This window comes from Panulirus ornatus, chromosome 52 (genome assembly GCF_036320965.1).
Source record: "Panulirus ornatus isolate Po-2019 chromosome 52, ASM3632096v1, whole genome shotgun sequence".
NCBI lineage: Eukaryota > Metazoa > Arthropoda > Malacostraca > Decapoda > Palinuridae > Panulirus > Panulirus ornatus.
Window position 1 is genome coordinate 10,424,042 of NC_092275.1, and position 20,000 is coordinate 10,444,041.

General features: G+C 42.6%; 1 protein-coding gene across 1 annotated transcript in view; it reads left to right on the forward strand.

Moving 5' to 3' along the window:
- Positions 1–20,000, forward strand: part of LOC139764986 (uncharacterized) — a 60,491-nt gene that overhangs the window by 32,705 nt on the left and 7,786 nt on the right. The window contains exons 14-27 of the mRNA XM_071692039.1: positions 1,134–1,324; positions 1,761–1,931; positions 2,640–2,783; positions 2,922–2,997; positions 3,420–3,625; positions 5,029–5,320; positions 5,838–5,934; positions 6,041–6,215; positions 6,576–6,758; positions 7,059–7,189; positions 7,576–7,753; positions 8,251–8,434; positions 19,329–19,485; positions 19,936–20,000. The exon at positions 19,936–20,000 is cut by the window's right edge and continues 17 nt beyond it. Of these exons, the coding sequence (XP_071548140.1) occupies positions 1,134–1,324; positions 1,761–1,931; positions 2,640–2,783; positions 2,922–2,997; positions 3,420–3,625; positions 5,029–5,320; positions 5,838–5,934; positions 6,041–6,215; positions 6,576–6,758; positions 7,059–7,189; positions 7,576–7,753; positions 8,251–8,434; positions 19,329–19,485; positions 19,936–20,000 (2,250 nt within the window). The remainder of the gene's footprint in view (positions 1–1,133; positions 1,325–1,760; positions 1,932–2,639; positions 2,784–2,921; positions 2,998–3,419; positions 3,626–5,028; positions 5,321–5,837; positions 5,935–6,040; positions 6,216–6,575; positions 6,759–7,058; positions 7,190–7,575; positions 7,754–8,250; positions 8,435–19,328; positions 19,486–19,935) is intronic.

Below are 20,000 nucleotides of genomic sequence, written 5' to 3' on the forward strand. Positions count from 1 at the left end.
GCAGGGAGTCAGTGTAGCAGTGAGTCAGTCTAGCAGGAGTCAGCATAGCAGGGAGGCAGTGTATCACGAGTCAGTGTAGCAGGGTGTCAGTGTAGCAGGAGTCACTGTAAGAATGAGTCAGTGTAGCAGGAGTCAGTGTACCAGGAAGTCAGTGTAGTAGGGAGCCAGTATAGCAGGAGTTAGTATAGCAGAGAGTCAGTGTAGCCTGTGTCATTGTAGCAGGGAGTCAGTGTAGCTGGAGTCAGTGTAGCAGAGAGTCAGTATAGCAGGAGTCAGTATAGCAGGGAGTCAGTAAAGCAGGAGTCAGTATAGAAGGAAGTCAATGTATCAGGAGTCAATGTAGCAGTGAGTCAGTGTAGCAAGGAGTCAGTGTAGGAAGAGACAGTGTAGCAGGGAGTCAGTATAGCAGGAGCCAGTTTAGCAGGCGTCAATGTAGCAGGGAGTCAGTATAGCAGGCAGCCAGTGTAGCAGGAGTCAGTGGAGCAGGGAGTAAGTGTAGCAAGGAGTTAGTGCAGCAGGAGTCAGTGTAGCAGGCAACTTCTAAATTCATTGTTACACTTTACACTTGAAGATTTTACTTGTCTGTTACTTACAGTTTACACTTGAAGATTTTACTTGTCTGTTACTTACACTTTACACTTGAAGATTTTACTTGTCTGTTACTTACACTTTGCACTTGAAGATTTTACTTGTCTGTTACTTACACTTTACACTTGAAGATTTTACTTGTCTGTTCAGGATAAAGTTTCAGAATTACTAGCTAAAAGCACAGCTTTTTGAAGGTGATAATGATGTTGGTAGAAATTTAGTTTTCATTTATCTGTTTTGTCAAAGTCTCTGATTAGGCCTGACCTCCGATATCAAGAGGTGGATTGGTCATTCTGTCTCATAAATATATTCATAAAACCGTTAAAAGCTTCACTTCCCAAGATATACCATCACATCAAAGACCGCTCTTCATTCACTGGAAATATATTTAAAGCATCACATAATGAACTAACTCCTCTGCAAATACGGATACGACATCACAGATTCCCCTTCCTCGCCAGAAACTCATCAACATCATAGACCCCTCTTCCCTCCCATATACATAGTTTACGGCCATAACAACACAGAACGCTCTTCCTTCCCAGAAATACATCTACGACATCATAGTACCGCTATATGAGTCTGTCGGGTTCGAAAACCAGTTGGACGACCCTTTGGTGGAGCAGTTTCAACGCAGGAGCGTCGTAATGTGGGCCTGTGCCATGGAACACCAAGACTGTCTGGACAACGTCCTCTCCCTCTACCGCCAGTGGATGGACAACCCCGACAACCAAACGTAAGGAGGATTTACCTTGATTGATTCAGAACACAACACATCTTACAGTTTACCCATATCTAAATCTCGTTACTCCTTGTGCTGTGTTGTTATCATAAAGAACTAGGCGTTTAACGACAAAGCTGCTGGCTCTCCAGATGTCTTAAGTCGATTCTGAAGTGACAACCCCAACAAGAACACAGACTTTCAATTACACCTAAAGAGCTAATGTCAGTTACTAGTTTCTTAATTGACACCAAAGTCCTTTTTCCTTTCTTTAAGGATCTTTATCTCTTATCAGCGTGGGTAGTAACCCTTATCTTCTCACCCTACCTATCAATCATCTTCATTAGTATCAACACTTACAGAACTGACTCCTATGATAGCAATACGTGAGTGTGATAGATTTTTCTCCTGTCGCCTATGAAGAATAATGACTCTAACGTTATTTCTTCAGGATCATTTCACCTAACCTCAAATCTGTGGTGTACTGCCGGGCGTTAGCGGCGGGTGGTGAGGACGAGTGGAACTTTGCTTGGGACCAGTACCTCAAGACTAACATTGCTTCTGAGAAGTCCCAGCTCCTCAGCGCTATGGGATGCACGAAGAAGGTTTGGCTCCTCTCAAGGTACGTACCCAAGCAGAAATATTAATAGTGGTAAAGACAAAAGCAGAACTGCCTGCAGCAACAGGCGCAGCAGTAGCAGTAGCTGTAGTAGTAGTAGTAATAGAAGTAGTATGATGCTGGTTATACATTGCCAGTAGCTGTAGCAAAAACAGAAAGAGTGGCAGCAATAGCAACGGTAATATTACAAGTTGTAGTAATTCAATATAAATAAGAGTAATATAAATATTAGTGATAGTGATAGAAATATAAGTAATAGTGATAGAAATACAAAAATATAAGTAATGATACTTCAACCTTGATGATGAGTCAAATATCAATAGTTTCTAAAGTCGTATTATCTGTTGAGATTGTGAATAAAACACTTGAATATTACCTGAGTCATTCGTGAGGTTTAGAACACTTACGACAGATGGAGATGGTGTCTGCTATTCACGAACCAAACCTGTAGTAACATTCCACCTCAGGCCACTCACTGTAGATGAACAGATTTATCTTACAAGCTTACAGTGTAGTCCAGTTATCGCAGCACAATAATGGGCTTGGCTCTTCCATGTTCGGTGTTTGCAGTGCCGTTAATGGTCATAAATGTACAAATATACAGTAGATAAATGAGGGTGGAAGCCTTCCTCACTGGTAAGGAACCCCAGTCCAGAAAAAAAGCAGTTTTCGTCATTGATTCTCTTCATGCAAATATGGTTTCATTAACAGGTACCTGGAAATAGCCTTCAGGCCTTATAGTGGGATCCGGAAACAGGACGCTGAGAGGGTCTTTGGCGCAGTGGCCGGGAACGTGGTGGGTCGACCCCTTGCTTGGGACTTCCTTAGAAACCATTGGAAGATGATCTATGACTAGTAAGTTATCCTCTTCATGATAATATATACAAGAACCTTCGTACCACTTTAGATCATCACTGAGAATCAGGAATTGCTGTAACATGCTGGTGTCGAAAAGTTAAATGTGGGAAATATAATCATAGAATTTCTCGCCAGCTTCGGAGGAAAGGCGAGATCACGTCTGATCCTATCAGCGACCGGCACCTTCAATACCAGGCAACAGCTGAAGCAGGTATGATACTGTCTCTTGCTGTGTGGATGTGTGTTGCTGCCTACTTCTGTAAACAAAGAATATCATGTATGATCGTCTGGCTCCATATGTGTGTGTGTGTGTGTGTGTGTGTGTGTGTGTGTGTGTGTGTGTGTGTGTGTGTGTGTTGAGTGCCATGCATGTTAAGGTGTGATTCTGTTGGGAGGATCTTTGTGTTATTAAATAGTTGTTGAGTGTTATGATTGCTAGGCCGCCGGCAAACATCCTGAGAGCATCATTTTGTGTGGGTATGCACTTTTGTTACATTTCCTTTTGAAAGAAGTAAGGATCATGTTCATGAGATGTAGTTTAAAGCGTAGCAGATTATTTGTTTGTAGAGGGTGTTGAGGAATTCCTTTTCTTGTCCAGTATACTTTAATGGTATGTCCCTCTGGCATCCGCAGATATTGGACTTCCAGGAAGAGCACCAGAGCGATCTGAATGCTGTCACTATGAAAGTGAAGCAGAGGATCGAGAGAACCAAGACCAACATCGCCTGGATGGACGATAACTACGACGTGATAATGGGGTGGCTGGACGGGCAAGGCTACACCTCCAAGCTCAACAGCTACTGGAGAAAGGTGCGGGAAGTGCAGGAGGACTCACAGATGTAAGGTTTCCTGGTGTCACAGCAGAGCAGTTCGTTGAGGAGACGTTCCTCCACACAAGACAATACTGCCATTACTCAGTACAGAGTGTGTGTGTGTGTGTGTGTGTGTGTGTGTGTGTGTGTACTGACGTAGGAGAAGGCGACACATCTTAGCATACAGGAGATAGTATTCCTGTCTGAATATTCCACCTTCATGATGCTTTTCCGTTGTGTATCACATAGTCCAACATCGTCTCTCCCTAACTCTGGAATTATAATCCACATCATAATCTGTCTCAAATATTATTGCATGTTGTAGTTGTTTGTTAACATGTGTGGTGAGAACAAATATTATAGAAATATACTTTTTGTATTTCCCACATCATGATGTGGCTATCGTTGTACTTTTAAACGAAAAATGATTTATCTTAGTACTTACCCATGAATACAATGTCTTCAGTTCTTGAAGGTTCAAAAAGACGTTGAAGCCAAGAATGTTCAATTATTGCCAGGTATGAAATAGATACTAGTTCCATGTGTACCTTACTTTATATGTGACAGCAGCTGTATATATGTTTTGTTGATTTTACATTAAATATGTGACCCATTGGTCTTATTGATGACCTTCTTTTCTGTCTTAGATAACTTCTGAATGAGTGTAGCTTCTTTAAAAACAAAATTTCCTTTATGCTCGGTTCAGTTGTTCCTCTATGAAATCAGGTAGGTGTACAGCCCCTCAGAGTTCAGACTTTGAGCTGATATAACTCTACACTTACGTCCTATAAAACAGAGAGCCCTGGCCCATCAGCTGACACGACCCCCGCCTGGCATCATCCGGATCTTACTGAACCTCGGTCTGATAACCCTCCCAGATGATACAACCTTAGCCCAACATTAAGCCAGGTGATATAACTCCAGACTGGCATATCTCTAAGCTGATACAAGTCCAGACTGACATTACCCCCGGCTGATATAACCCTAACCTGGCATAATACCGGGCTGACAGTCCCAGTCAAATGTCATTCAGAGTTTATAAATTCCGTCTGATGTTATCATGTGCAGGGAAAGTGTGCAGATCATTGGAAAAAAAAAAAAAGAAAGCAGCAGGAGGTCAAGAGGAAGGTGAATGTTATGACCTGAGGTGAGCATATATCAGCAAATTTCTGGAAGAATAAGAAAATGTTTTAGATGGAGGTTACCAATATATGAAAAACAAAACAACATAAGGAGACATCGGAAAAAGAGACGAATGGGGAAGTGGTAACAGAGAGAGATGAGGTAAACAGATGAATTGTTTTGAAGAACTGTTGAAAATCGATGTTGGGACGGTAGATATGGGACGCTTTGGACGTGGAGGCTTTATAGATCGAATAAATCGCTGGCCGCTGGACAGAACCTCAAAGGTGACTGGGAGGTATCCCCAGCTTCGGTTGGGCTGAAACCCTCTATCCCTTTTGGGAAGCCCTCTTCTGGTGGCTCTCCGAGCCTAACAGACGGCCTATTACTGTTGGTGACCAAGTTAACGAACACCTAACAGAGGTTATAACCGTGGGTGAGGTTGCACACCACCTCAAAGCCACCAAAACATCCGCCCCCGGTCCCGATGGAATGGAAACGAAACTCCGCAAGTTCATTCTACTGCGGGTGCTCTGCAAGATGTTTGATCTGTGGATCGCCACCTCTACACCACCTGAACCACTCAGGGCAAACAGGACGGTACTGATACTTAATTAACCAAACCCAACGCAGGCAAAGGACTACAAACCGATCCCCATTTCGTGTGCCGTAGTCCGTCTGCTACATAAAATCATTAGTAGCCTTGTCCAAATCGATGGACGGATGCCTCTAGAACCACACGATTCTGGACGCGATCATCGGTCGTGCGCGGGCAGAGTCCCACCCTGTGCACCTGGCATTCCTCGACATGGTAAAAGTATTCGATAGTGTTAATCATAGCACTATCGAGCGGGCCATCTCACGGAAGGGGATTCCAGCCCCAGTGAGAGTATACTTTATGTCGACCTATGACCAAGCCTTCCCGCACATCAAAGGCAGCAGGGAAATGTCAGGAAAGATCAATGTGACTCGTGAGGTCGAACAAGGCGACCCCCTTTCGCCCATTCTTTTTAACCTTGTGAATGATGAAGAGATCGTAAGGGTTAAGGAATTGGGTGTTTGGAGACCAAAAAGTATAAATATTCGCGTTTGCTGATGACCTGTTCTGATGGCGCAGACGGCGGTTGGTCTGCAGAGGACAATATCATGGCGGCCTTCAGATGAAGCCGGAAAAGTGTCGGACCCTCAGCATGGAGATCGATGGCAAACGCAAGGTTTGGTATGTCAACAAGAACAGAACAATCCAGGTCTTGGGCAGTACTATCACCTCCATGGCTAATAAGGACGACTTATAAGTACCTTGTGTTCTCGTTGTGGCAGGAGGCAGGCGACGGTCCTACGGTTCCCTGCCACAAGAGGGGCTGTCTAATGTCACTAGAGCCCCTTTAAAACCTAAGCAAAGGACTACGATCCTCATCGACCATCACGTGCCCAAACTCATGCATCGCCTGGTGCTGGGGGAAGTCTATAAGACACAGTTGGAGCGCATGGACAGGCAAGTGCGGACGTCGGTTCGCAGTTAGCTTCATCTGCCTCATGACGCGCCCTCTGCATACTTCCACTCGGCAGCGGGTGATGGTGGGCTTGGGATTCCCGACTTCGTCTCGATCGTCGGGCTCAACAAACAAGCCAGATTTGAAAAAATTGCTCACCTCGTCTGACCCTTTAATTCAGGCAGTGGTACGGGATTCTGTAATTAGGAAGAAATTAGAGTCGGTTGGGCCCCGCATGCATTGTTGGTCGACAGGCGACCAACAAAAACGAACGTTTTTGCGCATGGAGGTTGGACCTAGTCAGCACCTGTAATGGGAAGGGTCTCGCCCCATCTACTGGTGCCGTACATACCTCTGGTTAGCCGATGGATTTCCAGTAGGACTCGTCATCTTCTCACGGGCGGTGACTATATTAAGGCCATCGCCCGTCGCGCCTTCCCGTGCTTCGACGAACCTGGCTTTAAGGCCACCTTCGAGGTCTACCTGGCCAGGGAGGAGAACATGACCTCCATCTCCAACATGCCCATCGCCGAGACTCTCCCTGTGTGAGTGTAGCCTATCAGCAGGCAGGTGTGGTTGTCGTATGTCCATCACCCACTGTTTACTGTTGCTGTTCAGAAGGCATAATGTCAGGTTTAATAGACAGAGTCAAGCAGCAGAATGAAATATTTCAAGATCAATGAGGTTACACAACATTATCAGTTATGTATATGATCCAAGACGGGTTCCAATTCCGTCAGGTTCACAAATGCATTTTTCTTTTTTTTTTTTTGTCAGGTTAACTTGCAATCTGCTTTTTGCTGCAGCTTGACTTTGTTTGTTAACAAAGCTTTATCTTTCCCCAGCACTGGTCAGGAAGGCTGGCTGTGGGACCACTACAACACTACGGTGCCCATGTCCACGTATCTTCTTGCTTTCGTCGTATCAGACTTCGCTCACATGAACTCCACTGAGGTCGATCACGTCTTCTTCAGAGGTAGATGATCATAAACACTTGTGTTGTCTGGTGTTGGTTAACAACTTGAACTTTCATTTAATCATGTATTGCATTTGGTATTTCAAGTCTCAGAAGAACAAATTTCTTGATGAAATGTTTTCATTGTTTCTGAGATTGTCCAGCCAGGGACAGTGTCCATCTAGGAAAATGGTCGTTCATTACCTGTACTTAATTTCGTCGCCTTTAGATCCCACGTCAGGTAACAAAAAGCATGAAGAAAACGCACAGCGGTGTGAAGGTAATGAAACTGATTTTGGTAAAGTTTCTAATCATCCCAAATTCATTTCTAACCTTAAGTGTTTTTCAGTGATAGTCAGATTAATCTAGGATCTTATCATTAATATCTTTTCCTCACACACACACAGTGTGGGCGCGGGAGTCAGCCATCCATCAGGCAGAGTACGCACGGCAGATTGGTCCTGCCGTCCTCAGCTATTTCGAGGATTACTTCAACCAGTCCTACCCACTCCCCAAGCAGGACATGATCGCCATCCCAGACTTCAGTGCTGGTGCAATGGAGAACTGGGGTCTCATTACCTACAGGTGAGCTTCACTGACTGACTGCGGTTTCATGTATTCCTTACTGTTTTGCACATGGCCGTGAAATTTCTGTCTTTAATCTGGATTCCAGATCAAAGGTAACAAAACCAAACCCTTTAATGTCTTCGCGGTTTATGCATGTATGAATAGGATATGTGTAGGTACCGATAATCCAAGTCATATGAAGGTATATCTGTTTCTGACGGGAGGGATTCCAAACAGAAAATGTAAGCACAAGACTTGTTCTCGTAGTGCCAACGATATGTGAAAGAGGCGAAGATCCAAGGAACAACGAGAAATAATGCCATCCCCTGTAGGTGGCAAGGAAAGAGGCAGGGCTATTTGTTGACACAGGTGACGTATGGGATCTAAATGACGATGATTCTCGCCCGTTAAGGTGTTGGTCTCAGTTCTATTTAATCTTATCCTAATATTATTCTACTTTTGTTTCTACCTGGTAGAGACTTTTGCTAATCCTTCTTTTATCTGATCTTTCCCAGGGAAACGGCTATGTTGTATGACCCAGAAAAGTCCGCACCAAAAAGCAAGTACTGGGTGGCCCTTGTTGTAGCCCACGAACTGGCCCACCAGTGGTTCGGCAACCTGGTTACTCCCAAGTGGTGGACTGACCTCTGGCTAAATGAAGGTTTCGCCACCTACGTTCAGAACATTGGCATGGATCAAGTAAGTGCTCGTCTCTCTTTAATTCATATACACATTTCATTTTTACGTTGGAGTTTCCTAAGGGCATTACGTATTTGCAGTCCAGAGTTTATTGATGATGAGTTTTAGAAGATATATTCTATTGGATCTAAGTTAAGTACCCTAGATCTTTCATTGATAAATCCCTTAAGTTAGTAAAGAAATCATTTTATAGAGTTGAGCCCAAACCTCCCATTGACACCAAGAATCTTTTAGTTCTCCCTTTTGATCATAATTTTACTTTACTTCCAATGTTGCTTAAATCCTTTAATGTAAATGTTGCATTCAGCAACAATGATACTATAAAGAATATCTTAATCAGGAATTCACCAGAAAATTCTCCTGGATGCATCTGTAAAGTGCCATGTAGGAATTGTGATAAGGTTTATGTTGGGCAGACTGGTACAGATCTTTCCGTTAGACTCAAGCAACATAGATATAGTATAAGAACGGGACAAGACTCAAATGCCTTGTTTAATCACGTTAAAAACTGTGATTATTGTATTGACTGGAGTAATGCCATCTCAGTTATCAAATCTAACTCTATTACCACGAGAAATATCATTGAATCTTCTATTATCAAATACACAAAGAATTATAATCTTAATATTAGTGATGGTCTATACAAATTAGATAACTTTATCGTTGATAAAATTTGTAAAATGTTAAGTTTATGAACGCTCGTTGTCTGTCTTGGACAATCGCATGTTTACCAAATGCCGTCCTAGCTTCGTCTCTTCGATGTATATCAACTGACTTATATTTCTCTCTTGTGTCCCCCCTGATGACGTTATTATTACACGAAAGTGCACTTGGGAACTTATTGTGTTTCATTTTCCCCATGGGCTCATAGGAATATCTTGATCACGTAAAAAAATGTGATCCTTTCATATATATATATATATATATATATATATATATATATATATATATATATATATATATATATATATATATATATATATATATATATATATATATATATTTATTATTTATTTATTCATTTTGCTTTGTCGCTGTCTCGCGAGTTTGCGAGGTAGCGGAAGGAAACAGACGAAAGAAATGGCCCAAGTCACCCACACACACACGTATATAAATACACGTCCACACACGCAAATATACATACCTATACATCTCAATGTACACACATATATACACACACAGACACATACATATATACCCATGCACACAATTCACACTGTCTGCCTTTATTCATTCCCATCGACACCTCGCCACACATGGAATACCATCCCCCTTCCCCCTCATGTGTGCGAGGTAGCACTAGGAAAAGACAACAAAGGCCCCATTCGTTCACACTCAGTCTCTAGCTGTCATGCAATAATGCCCGAAACCACAGCTCCCTTTCCACATCCAGGCCCCACACAACTTTCCATGGTTTACCCCAGACGCTTCACATGCCCTGATTCAATCCACAGCACGTCAACCCCGGTATACCACATCGATCCAATTCACTCTATTCCTTGCCCGCCTTTCACCCTCCTGCATGTTCAGGCCCCGATCACTCAAAATCTTTTTCACTCCATCTTTCCACCTCCAATTTGGTCTCCCACTTCTCCTCGTTCCCTCCACCTCCGACACATATATCCTCTTGGTCAATCTTTCATCACTCATTCTCTCCATGTGCCCAATCCATTTCAACACACCCTCCTCTGCTCTCTCAACCACACTCTTTTTATTTCGACACATCTCTCTCACCCTTACATTACTTGCTCGATCAAACCACCTCACACCACACATTGTCCTCAAACATCTCATTTCCAACACATCCACCCTCCTGCGCACAACTCTATCCATAGCCCACGCCTCGCAACCATACAACATTGTTGGAACCACTATTCCTTCAAACATACCCATTTTTGCATTCCGAGATAATGTTCTCGACTTCCACACATTCTTCAAGGCTCCCAGAATTTTCGCCCCCTCCCCCACCCTATGATTCACTTCCGCTTCCATGGTTCCATCCGCTGCCAGATCCACTCCCAGATATCTAAAACACTTTACTTCCTCCAGTTTTTCTCCATTCAAACTTACCTCCCAATTGACTTGACCCTCAACCCTACTGTACCTAATAACCTTGCTCTTATTCACATTTACTCTTAACTTTCTTCTTTCACACACTTTACCAAACTCAGTCACCAGCTTCTGCAGTTTCTCACATGAATCAGCCACCAGCGCTGTATCATCAGCGAACAACAACAGACTTCATACATGCCCCTCTTTCCAAAACTCTTGCATTCACCTCCCTAACAACCCCATCCATAAACAAATTAAACAACCATGGAGACATCACACACCCCTGCCGCAAACCTACATTCCCTGAGAACCAATCACTTTCCTCTCTTCCTACACGTACACATGCCTTACATCCTCGATAAAAACTTTTCACTGCTTCTAACAACTTGCCTCCCACACCATATATTCTTAATACCTTCCACAGAGCATCTCTATCAACTCTATCATATGCCTTCTCCAGATCCATAAATGCTACATACAAATCCATTTGCTTTTCTAAGTATTTCTCACATACATTCTTCAAAGCAAACACCTGATCCACACATCCTCTACCACTTCTGAAACCACACTGCTCTTCCCAATCTGATGCTATGTACATGCCTTCACCCTCTCAATCAATACCCTCCCACATAATTTACCAGGAATACTCAACAAATTTATACCTCTGTAATTTGAGCACTCACTCTTATCCCCTTTGCCTTTATACAATGGCACTATGCAAGCATTCCGCCAATCCTCAGGCACCTCACCATGAATCATACATACATTAAATAACCTTACCAACCAGTCAACAATACAGTCACCCCCTTTTTTAATAAATTCCACTGCAATACCATCCAAATCTGCTGCCTTGCCGGCTTTCATCTTCCGCAAAGCTTTTGCTACCTCTTCTCTGTTTACCAAATCATTTTCCCTAACCCTCTCACTCTGCACACCACCTCGACCAAAACACCCTATATCTGCCACTCTATCATCAAACACATTCAACAAACCTTCAAAATACTCACTCCATCTCCTTCTCACATCACCGCTACTTGTTATCATCTCCCCATTAGCCCCCTTCACTGAAGTTTCCATTTGCTCCCTTGTCTTACGCACTTTATTTACCTCCTTCCAAAACATCTTTTCATTCTCCCTAAAATCTAATGATACTCTCTCACCCCAACTCTCATTTGCCCTCTTTTTCACCTCTTGCACCTTTCTCTTGACCTCCTGTCTCTTTCTTTTATACATCTCCCACTCATTTGCATTTTTCCCTGCAAAAATCGTCCAAATGCCTCTCTCTTCTCTTTCACTTAATAATCTTACTTCTTCATCCCACCACTCACTACCCTTTCTAATCAACCCACCTCCCACGCTTCTCATGCCACAAGCATCTTTTGCGCAAGCCACCACTGCTTCCCTAAATACATCCCATTCCTCCCACACTCCCCTTGCCTCCTTTGTTCTCACCTTTTTCCATTCTGTACTCAGTCTCTCCTGGTACTTCCTCACACAAGTCTCCTTCCCAAGCTCACTTACTCTCACCACCCTCTTCACCCCAACATTCTCTCTTCTTTTCTGAAAACCCATACAAATCTTCGCCCTCGCCTCCACAAGATAATGATCAAACATCCTTCCAGTTGCACCTCTCAGCACATTAACATCCAAAGTCTCTCTTTCGCGCGCCTGTCAATTAACACGTAATCCTGATAACGCTCTCTGGCCATCTCTCCTACTTACATACGTATACTTATGTATACATCGCTTCTTAAACCAGGTATTCCCAATCACCAGTCCTTTTTCAGCACAGAAATCTACAAGCTCTTCACCATTTCCATTTACAACACTGAACACTCCATGTATAAAATTATTCCATCAACTGCCACATTACTCACCTTTGCATTCAAATCACCAGTCACCATAACCCGGTCTTGTGCATCAAAAGCACTAACACACTCATTCAGCTGCTCCTAAAACACTTGCCTCTCATGATCTTTCTTCTCATGCCCAGGTGCATATGCACCAATAATCACCCATCTCTCTCCATCAACTTTCAGTTTTACCCATATTAATCGAGAATTTACGTTCTTACATTCTATCACATACTCCCACAACTCCTGTTCTAGGAGTAATGCTACTCCTTCCTTGCTCTTGTCCTCTCACTAACCCCTGACTTTACTCCCAAGACATTCCCACACCACTCTTCCCCTTAACCCTTGAGGTTCGTTTCACTCAGAGCCAAAACATCCAGGTTCCTTTCCTCAAACATACTACCTATTTCTCCTTTTTTCACATCTTCGTTACATCCACACACATTTAGACACCCCAATCTGAGCCTACGAGGAGGATGAGCACTCCTCGCGTGACTCCTTCTTCTGTTTCCCATTTTAGAAAGTTAAAATACAAGGAGGGGAGGATTTCTGGCCCCCCGCTCCCGTCCCCTCTAGTCGCCTTCTACGACAGGTGAGGAATGCGTGGGAAGTATTCTTTGTCCCCTATCCCCAGGGATGATACGTATATATATATATATATATATATATATATATATATATATATATATATATATATATATATATATATATATATATATATATATATATATATATATATATATATATATATATATATAGATATAGATAGTATATATATATATATATATATATATATATATATATATATATATATATATATATATATATATATATATATATATATTTTTTTTTTTTTTTTTTGCTTTGTCGCTGTCTCCCGCGTTTGCGAGGTAGCGCAAGGAAACAGACGAAAGAAATGGCCCAACCCACCCCCATACACATGTATATACATACGTCCACACACGCAAATATACATACCTACACAGCTTTCCATGGTTTACCCCAGACGCTTCACATGCGCTGATTCAATCCACTGACAGCACGTCAACCCCGGTATACCACATCGCTCCAATTCACTCTATTCCTTGCCCTCCTTTCACCCTCCTGCATGTTCAGGCCCCGATCACACAAAATCTTTTTCACTCCATCTTTCCACCTCCAATTTGGTCTCCCTCTTCTCCTCGTTCCCTCAACCTCCGACACATATATCCTCTTGGACAATCTTTCATCACTCATTCTCTCCATGTGCCCAAACCATTTCAAAACACCCTCTTCTGCTCTCTCAACAACGCTCTTTTTATTTCCACACATCTCTCTTACCCTTACGTTACTTACTCGATCAAACCACCTCACACCACACATTGTCCTCAAAGATCTCATTTCCAGCACATCCATCCTCCTGCGCACAACTCTATCCATAGCCCACGCCTCGCAACCATACAACATTGTTGGAACCACTATTCCTTCAGACATACCCATTTTTGCTTTCCGAGATAATGTTCTCGACTTCCACACATTCTTCAAGGCTCCCAGAATTTTCGCCCCCTCCCCCACCCTATGATCCACTTCCGCTTCTATGGTTCCATCCGCTGCCAGATCCACTCCCAGATATCTAAAACACTTCACTTCCTCCAGTTTTTCTCCATTCAAACTCACCTCCCAATTGACTTGACCCTCAACCCTACTGTACCTAATAACCTTGCTCTTATTCACATTTACTCTTCACTTTCTTCTTTCACACACTTTACCAAACTCAGTCACCAGCTTCTGCAGTTTCTCACATGAATCAGCCACCAGCGCTGTATCATCAGCGAACAACAACTGACTCACTTCCCAAGCTCTCTCATCCCCAACAGACTTCATACTTGCCCCTCTTTCCAAAACTCTTGCATTTACCTCCCTAACAACCCCATCCATAAACAAATTAAACAACCATGGAGACATCACACACCCCTGCCGCAAACCTACATTCACTGAGAACCAATCACTTTCCTCTCTTCCTACACGTACACATGCCTTACATCCTCGATAAAAACTTTTCACTGCTTCAAACAACTTGCCTCCCACACCATATATTCTTAATACCTTCCACAGAGCATCTCTATCAACTCTATCATATGCCTTCTCCAGATCCATAAATGCTACATACAAATCCATTTGCTTTTCTAAGTATTTCTCACATACATTCTTCAAAGCAAACACCTGATCCACACATCCTCTACCACTTCTGAAACCACACTGCTCTTCCCCAATCTGATGCTCTGTACATGCCTTCACCCTCTCAATCAATACCCTCCCATATAATTTACCAGGAATACTCAACAAACTTATACCTCTGTAATTTGAGCACTCACTCTTATCCCCTTTGCCTTTGTACAATGGCACTATGCAAGCATTCCGCCAATCCTCAGGCACCTCACCGTGAGTCATACATACATTAAATAACCTTACCAACCAGTCAACAATACAGTCACCCCCTTTTTTAATAAATTCCACTGCAATACCATCCAAACCTGCCGCCTTGCCGGCTTTCATCTTCCGCAAAGCTTTTACTACCTCTTCTCTGTTTACCAAATCATTTTCCCTAACCCTCTCACTTTGCACACCACCTCGACCAAAACACCCTATATCTGCCACTCTATCATCAAACACATTCAACAAACCTTCAAAATACTCACTCCATCTCCTTCTCACATCACCACTACTTGTAATATATATATATATATACATATATATATATATATATATATATATATATATATATATATATATATATATATATATATATATATATATATTATTATTATTATTATTATATTATTATTATTATATTTTGTCGCTGTCTCCCTGCGTTAGCGAGGTATATATAATTCATTTATTTATTTTGCTTTGTCGCTGTCTACCGCGTTAGCGAGGTAGCGCAAGAAAACAGTCGAAATAATGGCCCAACCCTCCCACATACACATGTACATACACACACGTCCCCACACGCAAATATACATACCTATACATCTCAACGTATACATATACATACACAAACAGACATATACATATATACACATGTACATAATTCATATCGTCTGCCTTTATTTATTCCCATCACCACCTCGCCACACATGAAATGACAACCCCCTCCCCTCTTATGTATGAGAGGTAGCGCTAGGAAAAGACAATAAAGGCCACATTCGTTCACACTCAGTCTCTAGCTGTCATGTAATAATGCACCGAAACCACAGCTCCCTTTCCACATCCAGGCCCCACACAACTTTCCATGGTTTACCCCAGACGCTTCACATGCCCTGGTTCAATCCATTGACAGCACGTCGACCCCGGTATACCACAGCGTTCCAATTCACTCTATTCCTTGCACGCCTTTCACCCTCCTGCATGCTCAGGCCCCGATCACTCAAAATCTTTTTCACTCCATCTTTCCACCTCCAATTTGGTCTCCCACTTCTCCTAGTTCCCTCCACCTCTGACCTATATATCCTCTTTGTCAATCTTTCCTCACTCATTCTTTCTATGCCACCAAACCATTTCAAAACACCCTCTTCTGCTCTCTCAGCCACACGCTTTTTATTACCACACATCTCTCTTACCTGAGAGGTGCTGAGAGGTGCAACTGGAGGGATGTCTGATCATTATCTTGTGGAGGCGAGGGTGAAGATTTATAGGGGTTTTCAGAAAAAAAAAGAGAGAATGTTGGGGTGAAGAGAATGGTGAGGGTAAGTGAGCTTGGGAAGGAGACTTGTGTGAGGAAGTACCAGGAGAGACAGGAAGTACCAGGAGAGTACAGAATGGAAAAAGGTGAGAACAAAGGAAGTAAGGGGAGTGGGGGAGGAATGGGATGTATTTAGAGAAGCAGTGATGGCTTGCGCAAAAGATGCTTGTGGGAGGTGGGTTGATTAGAAAGAGTAGTGAGTGGTGGGATGAAGAAGTAAGATTATTGGTGAAAGAGAAGAGAGAGGCATTTGGACGATTTTTGAAGGGAAAAAATGTAAATGAGTGGGAGATGTATAAAAGAAAGAGGCAGGAGGTCAAGAGAAAGGTGCATGAGGTGAAAAAGAGGGGGGGGGGGCAAATGAGAGTTGGGGTGAGAGAGTATCATTAAATTTTAGGGAGAATAAAAAGATGTTTTGGAAGGAGGTAAATAAAGTGCGTAAGACAAGGGAGCAAATGAAGAAGGGGGTTAATGGGAAGGTGATAACTAGTAGTGGTGATGTGAGAAGGAGATGGAGTGAGTATTTTGAAGGTTTGTTGAATGTGTTTGATGATAGAGTGGCAGATATAGGGTGTTTTGGTCGAGGTGGTGTGCAAAGTGAGAGGGTTAGGAAAATGATTTGGTAAACAGAGAAAAGGTAGTAAAAGCTTTGCGGAAGATGAAAGCCGGCAAGGCAGCAGGTTTGGATGGTATTGCAGTGGAATTTATTAAAAAAGGGGGTGACTGTATTGTTGACTGGTTGGTAAGGTTATTTAATGTATGTATGCTTCATGGTGAGGTGCCTGAGGATTGGCGGAATGCTTGCATAGTGCCATTGTACAAAAGCAAAGGGGATAAGAGTGAGTGCTCAAATTACAGAGGTATAAGTTTGTTGAGTATTCCTGGTAAATCATATGGGAGGGTATTGATTGAGAGGGTGAAGGCATGTACAGAGCGTCAGATTGGGGAAGAGCAGTGTGGTTTCAAAAGTGGTAGATGATGTGTGGATCAGATGTTTGCTTTGAAGAATGTATGTGAGAAATATGGATCTGGAGAAGGCATATGATAGAGTTGATAGAGATGCTCTGTGGAAGGTATTAAGAATATATGGTGTGGGAGGCAAGTTGTTAGAAGCAGTGAAAAGTTTTTATCGAGGATGTAAGGCATGTGTACGTGTAGGAAGAGAGGAAAGTGATTGGTTCTCAGTGAAGGTAGGTTTGCGGCAGGGGTGTGTAATGTCTCCATGGTTGTTTAATTTGTTTATGGATGGGGTTGTTAGGGAGGTGAATGCAAGAGTTTTGGAAAGAGGGGCAAGTATGCAGCCTGTTGTGGATGAGAGAGCTTGGGAAGTGAGTCAGTTGTTGTTCGCTGATGATACAGCGCTGGTGGCTGATTCATGTGAGGAACTGCAGAAATTGGCGACTGAGTTTGATAAAGTGTGTGAAAGAAGAAGAAAGTGAAGAGTAAATGTGAATAAGAGGAGGTTATTAGGTACAGTAGGGTTGAGGGTCAAGTCCATTGGGAGGTAAGTTTGAATGGAGAAAAACTGGAGGAAGTAAAGTGTTTTTGATATCTGGGAGTGGATTTAGCAGCGGATGGAACCATGGAAGCGGAAGTGAATCATAGCGTGGGGGAGGGGGCGAAAATTCTGGGATCCTTGAAGAATGTGTGGAAGTCGAGAACATTATCTCGTAAAGCAAAAATGGGTATGTTTGAAGGAATAGTGGTTCCAACAATGTTGTATGGTTGCGAGGCGTGGGCTATGGATAGAGTTGTGCGTAGGAGGGTGGATGTGCTGGATATGAGATGTTTGAGGACAATATGTGGTGTGGGGTGGTTTGATCGAGTAAGCAATGTAAAGGTAAGAGCGATGTGTGGAAATAAAAAGAGTGTGGTTGAGAGAGTAGAAGAGGGTGTTTTGAAATGGTTTGGTCACATGGAGAGAATGAGTGAGGAAAGATTGACAAAGAGGATATATAGGTCAGAGGTGGAGGGAAAGAGGAGAAGTGGGAGACCAAATTGGAGGTGGAAAGATGGAGTGAAAAAGATTTTGAGTGATCGGGGCCTGAGCATGCAGGAGGGTGAAAGGCGTGCAAGGAATAGAGTGAATTGGAACGCTGTGGTATACCGGGGTCGATGTGCTGTAAATAGTTTGAACCAGGGCATGTGAAGCGTCTGGGGTAAACCATGGAAAGCTCTGTGGGGCCTGGATGTGGAAAGGGAGCTGTGGTTTCGGTGCATTATTACATGACAACTAGAGACTGAGTGTGAACAAATGGGGCCTTTGATGTCTTTTCCTAGCGCTACCTCGCACACATGAGGGGGGAGGCGGTTGTTATTCCATGTGTGGCAAGGTAGCGATGGGAATAAATAAAGGCAGAAAGTATGAATTATGTACATGTGTATATATGTATATGTCTGTGTGTGTATATATATGTGTACATTGAGATGTATAGGTATGTATATTTGCGTGTGTGGACGTGTATGTATGTACATGTGTATGTGGGCGGGTTGGGCCATTCTTTCGTCTGTTTTCTTGCGCTACCTCGCTGACGCGGGAGACAGCGACAAAGCAAAATAAATAAATAAATAAATAAATGAATATATATCTGTGAACTGAACTGATGTTACCGGTTTCCACCTGCTCAATGTTACACCTCGAGTATGAAGTTAATAATTGTAAAGAAGTCTACATTTTCTTGCCACTGGACGTAACGTAGCTTGCGTCGTCTCAAAGAAATCGGTCTTGGGGTGTTTATATATAAGATATTCGGCTATGTCTGTAATGCCCACAGTTCAAGAAGCTGTCTTTATAGGTCATAACTGGAAAGTACATGTGGAATACTCGCTTGACCCAGTGCTGGTCAGTCATCCACATGATCTCATCCACGGGAGATACAAAACGTAGACAAGAGATGTCTAGCACGAGTTAACTAAAGTTATCTTTCTCATTGAAAACATTACGTCATCTCTCCGTGAAGAAACACATATGTTCCTCTTTGGTTCTTGAGAATAATATGAAAGAACTGCAAGTGACCTTAAGCAGAATTACCGAAGGGAACTAAAACGTTTACAATGAGGATTCAACACCATAACATTCATCTTTAGCATTATAACCAGTATATCATTTATTTGTGAATTGCAGTATTCTTCTTCGCTTTTCATCATGATTATAAGCCTTGCTAGGAAGGTAAAAACATTGTTCATTGTCACAGACGAACAGAATCATTCTCTTGCCAGAAGGTATGGTTTCATTGTAATCTAAAACTTAAAGAATATCCACTTCCAGGTTGAGCCAACATGGAAAGTGATGGATATGTTCGTCGTGAATAAAGTTCAGTCCGTCATGTCCCTGGATAGTCTCGAGTCGTCCCATATGATCAGCATCCCCGTCAACCATCCTGACGAGATCAGCCAGATCTTCGATGGCATCTCCTACAGCAAAGGTTGGGCCACTGTTATTCATAAGGCTACGGAAAGGGTGTCTCAAAAGTCCAGTCTTACCTCCAGAATTTGCTTTTTACCTTATTGACAAGGATTGAGTACTCATAGGCACGTCCATGCACAGTTTATGACATATACTTTCAACATATATTGAACTAAAGGTGAATATCAAATCCTTTCTTTGAGGCCGGACTTTGGAGAATTTTACGTTCAGAAAGCACTTTACAAATATTCAACTTTTCTTTCCACTTACTGTCATCAAGGAATTACATAATAATCAGTTTTATTATGGTGAACTGAAGGCTATTTGAGACCAGTTCGATTTTCTTCCTTCCCAGTTTTAGTCTTGGAAGGATGATTAACAATGTCTTATGTTGGCAGACTATCAGTTTTCCAGTATCTTTCATATTCAATCAAGTTGCGTCAAATATAGTCAAGAAATCCTTCCACAGGCGCGTCCATCATCCGCATGATGAACCACTTCCTGACGGAGGCCACCTTCAGGAAGGGTCTGAGC